Here is a 6,011-nt window from a genome sequence, read left to right as displayed (position 1 = left end):
GGAAGCACGAAAGAGGAGTTCCGCTGTAGTACACGCCTCAGTACGTTGTGTTGCTATATTGATTTAATGCTAAACGCATTACGGTCGACATTCATCGTGAGATTGGTTGCGCCTTTTTTTCATTAATGAATAACTATCCGATCAGATTGAAGAAATTTTTCGCTCCCCTTGCTGACTGCCTCTGTCGAAAGATGTCATAGTGTGCACTTGTTTTGCCACTAGCTATTAATATTAATGCGACGGAAATCTGGGCATTTAGTCGACCTCTAGCGGTTCTCATTTTAAAGAACTGTGCGCTTATCGATATTTACTTGAATGCACCAATTACTGTGCTGTCTGCTGCAAATCTTCAGTAAGAAAGGCTCAAAATTGGAGGACGCTTAAGCTTCGCCTTTATGAGTGGAACGCGATAGCGTTATCGGGGCTCCGTTCCCATCACATTTTTCTTTGTGAGTAGGCTTCACTGCAACACACAACATGGGAAAGCCAGCTTCTAAGACCAAGCTTACGCTGATCCCCTTAAAGTCGGCTTCACTTTTAAACACAAATGCATTGCTGGAAAGACATTTTTACAGGAGCAAGTTAAGCCGTATTATATAAAAATGTGAAGTCCCTATGACCTTTTTTATTATTTTATTAATTGTTTGCTGTGACCCCGAGGCGCGCGCGTGTCCAAAATTCAGAAAGGCTCGGTTTTCAACGTTCCCCTCAATGTTGCCTAGAGCCAAAGTACAGCGACACACTATGAGAATTGGAGGACGCTTAAGCTGCGCCTTTAAGAGTGGAACACGATAGCATTCAAAGATCACTGGCTTCTTATCAGGCTTTTTTCTCGTATATTCAAATTACAATCTGACGCTATCACGCCTGTAGGTTGTGGTTAAGTCGTACTTTACGAGTTTTCTGACGGATTTTACTTTGAGAAATTCAATTTTTTTTTCACTAACGCCTTGAGTTGTCGGGGTGGTTCGGGATGCTGTGGTTCTGCATGACTATTTCGGCCAAACGCCGATGCTTTACGCCGAAGCTGACACCGACGCCGACGCCGGATATTCTGCGACACGGGCCCCTTAACGCTATAGCGTTAAAAATTGGCCGCATATCTGCTTGCTTCGCTGCAAATGACGACGAAAGACGATAGTCTTCTGCCGCCCGTGATATGTAACACCCCCTCTTCTCATTTCCCCTCACCCTCTTCCCCTCCCCTCTCACTCCTCCTATGATGGATGCAATGGGGGTTTTGCTGAATTAAATTCAAATTTCCCGCGTTCGCCCTGCTCTCGCACTGTCGGTTGAGAACCTATTATTACTGTTGCCTTAAAGCCGGCTACAGAGCCACGGCTTCAGTCGGCTTGTTTTTAACGCGTAGCGTCTCCTCGACACCATTTCTAGCATGGTGATTTTAGATGCGAAGCAGCTTATGGTCAGGGCTATGTCACTCCCTCCCTCCCTCCATCCATCCGCCGTGCGTCCACACCCCTACTGCGCATGTGCATCCTCATCCCCCTCATCTCCTCTCCTTGTCTCACCTCCTTTCCTCTCGGCATTCATGCGCATCCTCCTTCCCCTCCTCTCCTCTCCTTGTCTCATCTCCTCTCCTCTCGGCATTCCTCCTCTCCTCTCCGACGCTCCTTTCCTCTCCGGATTGCGCAACGAATGGCAACACCTGCGCCTCCGCGCGCGATAATGCGAAGCAGCTTAGGTTAGAGGCGCGACGGTAGGCGCCCCAGAGGCACCGGCAACAGTCAACAACGCCGCGCGCGTTCGGTGCGAACGCGGGCAAAACGCCGACGGCGTCGACAACAGTTCTGCGCGTTGCTGGTGCTGCTGTATGTCCAAGCTTATACGGCTGATAAAACTACCTTGAGTCGACCCCATGGCTGCTTCGCATACTACTCAGAGTTCCCCTACAGGAAGATGGTGTAATTTTTTTATTTACTAACGTAAAAACCAGTCCAACGTGTATTCTTAATTAAATGAACGCTGCGGATCGCGGTTATGTACACATATTATGCGTCAAATATGCCTGATGTTTCCTTTGCGCTGCATAATGTTGACGTGTATGACCCCGTGCCACCAGTGCTAGTAGCTTGGTTGGCTTTAGCCGGGCGGTTGAATCGGTTGAGGCCGGGCGGTTGAATCGAGTCACAGACAGACAGACAGACAGACAGACAAGTTTGTCGCCCTTAGGTAGCATAAGAAAGACTATCGTCTTTAAATTTACGGGGGATGCCTTCTAAGAATGTGATGGCGAAAGCTTAGTTGGACCCATAGCGATGTGCAATGAAGCTCTAGGACCAATAGCGCTGGCCCCATCACTATTTTCCAGATTCCATGCACCGCCTCATATTTACAGCAGCCCCAAAGTCGTCTATGTTGCATTATTGCTTTTTTTCGCTTCCCTTTTATTTTATTGATTGATTCTGGGGTTTTGCGTGACAAAACCAGTTCTGATTATGAGGCACGCCTTAGTGGAGGGCTGGGGATTAATTTTGACCACCTGGGGTTCTTTAACGTGCACTACAATGCAAGCACACGGGCGTTTTTGCACTTTGCCTCCACCGAAATGCGGCCGCCGTGGCCGGGATTCAATCCCGCGATCTCGTGCTCAGCAGCGCAACGCCTTAGCTGACTGAGCCACCGCGGCGGGTTCCTTCTTTATTTAATTATGAGCGGTGTCGGAATGAATGAATGAATGAAAAACTTTATTGAATAAAAAAAAAAGGGGAGGGGCAAGGGAGGAAGGGGGGTCCCCAGCCCAAGACTCTAGTGGCCGTTACCGTACGCTCAGCCTGGTCTAAGAGACCCTCCGAGATCTCCAAGTCAGCTCGAGCGAGGACGGCCTCCCAGGGCTCCCTTAGTGAGGTCAGTATCAGGGGCGAGTTAATGTTCGGTGGCCTACATATACATTCCCACATAATGTGGGGAAGAGAAGGCCGCCCCCCGCACCAGGGACATTGACCGGCACATACTTCTGGCCACATTGTGTGCCACAGTCCCAAGTGCGGAAAGGTGTGAGTTGTCGGAGTATACCCCTGCTGGTAAACATTAGCGGGCGCCGCCACTCCAGAAGTTTTTTTTTTTTCCAACCTCCTTGGTTCACACTATATCATTATTTCACACATACAGTTGTAAGATCGTGAAACTAAAAGGTTTTGTGGCACGACATGGGCAACGGCCACACAAACTTTAGTGAGCAAGTGATAGCTTGGCCTGCCAAAGAGGCTCTGTATAACACCCTCTTGATGTCAACAGTTTTGATCAGCAGTTGTCTTCGTTTTTTTTATTGATATTTATGTTCAATTCATACTAACTGATGTGTAAGTTATCTCTACGCTGGAGACATATTTCTTATATCCGAACCTATAAAAAGCGTGTTAAAATAATTAAGAGCCCTTCAAATCGCATTTTTTAATTCTTGATTGACAAAGTTAGGCACTTGCGGCGCGAAGTGTTCCGGGGCGCGTATTTTGCTTTCCATGGACGATTGCACACGCGAGAGAGAAAAAAAGGACGGCGAGGGGGATGACCCCAGCGGAACGCCTCCGTTCCAACGGCGGCGGCGTTGGAACGGAGAAGACGCTGGGCTGGTGGTGACTAGGCACAATTGTGGCTGCTCTTAAGGGCTCGACGCTATTCCCAAATAAACGCATCACTGTTTTGATGATCCAAATATAATCTCACTATCAGGGAGGGAGCAGTCTACCTGACTGGAACAGTATTTTACCGCCGCTTCACGTCGGCGCCCGGCACTCGGCACCGCGGCTTCCGCCGTGGCACTGGGTCACAACCGACCGCGCCGCCAAACAGAGAGGAAAAAAAAGAAAATGGTGATACCAAGAAAAGAAACTTCCATGCCGAGGCTGGATTCGAACCCGCGTGCACCTCCGCTCCCACAGCGAGCGTCGTAACCACTTGACCATAGAGGCACGCTTCGAACGCATGCATTCATGCAAACCATATGATTGCGTTTCGTCGTCGTCGAAAAAAAAGATCGTGCCATCCTCCTCGCCGTCCTTTTTTTTTTCTTGCGTGTGCAGTCATCCGCGGAAAGCAAAATACGCGTCTATGTGGTCGTAGTTTACCTAGTTGGAATCGACACTGACGTTCAAGCTCGCATTCAAGGTGCCGTTCGCGCGCGTGTGAACTTGACTACTGTCGAGCGTCTTAAATTCGTTTCCGGCAAATAAAAATTTCGTTCGTTGCAGATTGTAGATCCGTAGCTTTAATCGGACATCGGATACGTTTACCTAATTTTTCACGTCCCACGTTAAGCTACCGCGGTAGGCAGTCACCTTCCAGACACGCTTGTCCTGCTTCCACTGGTATTCTATAGTATATCTCCCAAGTAGATACAGCCAATCCGGCTTTATAGCTTTTCTCGCGCTATAGTACAGCCACACCTCGTCTTCCAGCTGGCGTGCAGGCCGAAAGCCTGCGCTAATTCAAATGGCACAGACTGTTTCAGTGGTTGCCATCATACACTGGTTCTTGAGCAGGTTGTTCTTCTGGCGGAATCTCACGCCACAAAGCAAGAGAAGAGGAGGAGAAGGCACCATTCACTCACCGTCAAACTCGTTACCCATGCCATCGGCGATGGCCCTCATGGCACGCTCGCGTTGGTCCCTCTTGTAGTAGTCCGGATGACGGTGATCCCACAAGAGCCGGTAGTTCTGGTACAACCCGATGAGTCGTGTTTCTTTTTCACTGGTCCAGGAGCTTTTGCGCCTCTTGCCGTTGCTCGCCTTGTTGGCTGCTTCCATGGTCTGCCAGGACTGCATTAGAGGTCGTCGCAGGCCGCTTTGGCGAGAAAGAAGAGCCCGCGTGGGCGAAATAAAACGCTGTGGCGTCGCGAACTGCAAGGCGCGTCTCGAGGACTCGGCGGTTCAAATGATACGATGAGGTGGCCAGCTTGAAGGGGGGGGGGGGGGGGGGGGGGGAAGAACGCTGCTTGTGAGGCCGCTGCTGCTGTGTGCACGTGCCACCAGGCGCACCGGACCAATGATCGCACGCCTTGTGAACGCGCGCACGCTTGGCGCATGAGATATCCGAAGAATCTTCCTCTTTTTTTCTCGCCTCCCAAACGCCCGCCCGCCATTTCTGCTGCGGGTTTGGGCGCGCGCTGCAGCGCTGCCATATGGAGGAAGAAAAATTTGGCCAGAAATAATTGGCGATATCTGTCCATGTCAGTGATAGTTTTTTGATGTGGTAAGTATCCTTTGAGAACCTTACCCAGAGGACAGTATGTCTGTGCGCGTCAAAACGCATTCACACCAGAAATAGTCACTGGGCTGTCCATGGTCTAATGGTCAGATCATCTGTCTGCTGTGCTGAATGAACCAGGTTTGAAACCAACCGTCGGACCAGCTTGGGTCACTGGTTATGTAACACTGGGTGTGGGCCGCTCTTCTTGGAACCCTCTAACAGCGGAGCTGTTTAAGCCTGCCGTAAGTACATGATGCGTCGGAAAAAATGTGGGCCGATCCTGGCGGTAGTGGGGAAAGGGTTCAAGCGCAATGGCACATACCCCTGTGAATTAGCGAAGTCTAGCGAAGACTAGCCTGGCAAAGCCTAGCTAAGTATAGTAGGAACTACTTAAGCTGATTCAGTCATCGATAGCCAATCGATAGCCAATCGATAGCCAATCAATAGCTAATTGTTCAATAATCAATAAATTCCGGAAAATTCTGGGGATGACTTGGTAGCAGTGTTGTACAGAATGGCGTTCCTGGGACTAGTTCCTTTTGGGGGGAACGGAGGAACGCCACCGTTCCGTTAAGGGTCGGTGGAACTGTAACGGTCCCTCGTTAAGTTAATGAAGGAACCGCAGAGGGAACGGCATTCCTTCTGTAAACATTCCGCCCCACTAAACAGACGCACGCACGTACGCAACACATCATGCAGGGCTGATGGGGGACCACGCGAGGCGCAAGGAACTACCGCTTGCCTGTCAAGTGACTATGGTGCATTTTTTGCTGGAGGTAGTCTGGAGGTAGTCCGGACTACTAAGC

At 50.0% G+C, this 6,011-nt stretch overlaps 1 protein-coding gene across 1 annotated transcript in view; it reads right to left on the bottom strand.

The window, feature by feature from the left end:
• LOC119440550 (uncharacterized) overlaps nucleotides 1-4,879 on the bottom strand; it is a 38,662-nt gene extending 33,783 nt beyond the window's left edge. The window contains exon 1 of the mRNA XM_049661886.1: nucleotides 4,568-4,879. Within this exon, the coding sequence (XP_049517843.1) occupies nucleotides 4,568-4,781 (214 nt within the window). The 5' untranslated portion in view covers nucleotides 4,782-4,879. The remainder of the gene's footprint in view (nucleotides 1-4,567) is intronic.
• Between the last annotated feature and the right edge of the window lie 1,132 nt (nucleotides 4,880-6,011).

This window comes from Dermacentor silvarum, chromosome 2 (genome assembly GCF_013339745.2).
Source record: "Dermacentor silvarum isolate Dsil-2018 chromosome 2, BIME_Dsil_1.4, whole genome shotgun sequence".
Lineage (NCBI taxonomy): Eukaryota > Metazoa > Arthropoda > Arachnida > Ixodida > Ixodidae > Dermacentor > Dermacentor silvarum.
This window is presented reverse-complemented; position numbering and strand designations above follow the sequence as displayed.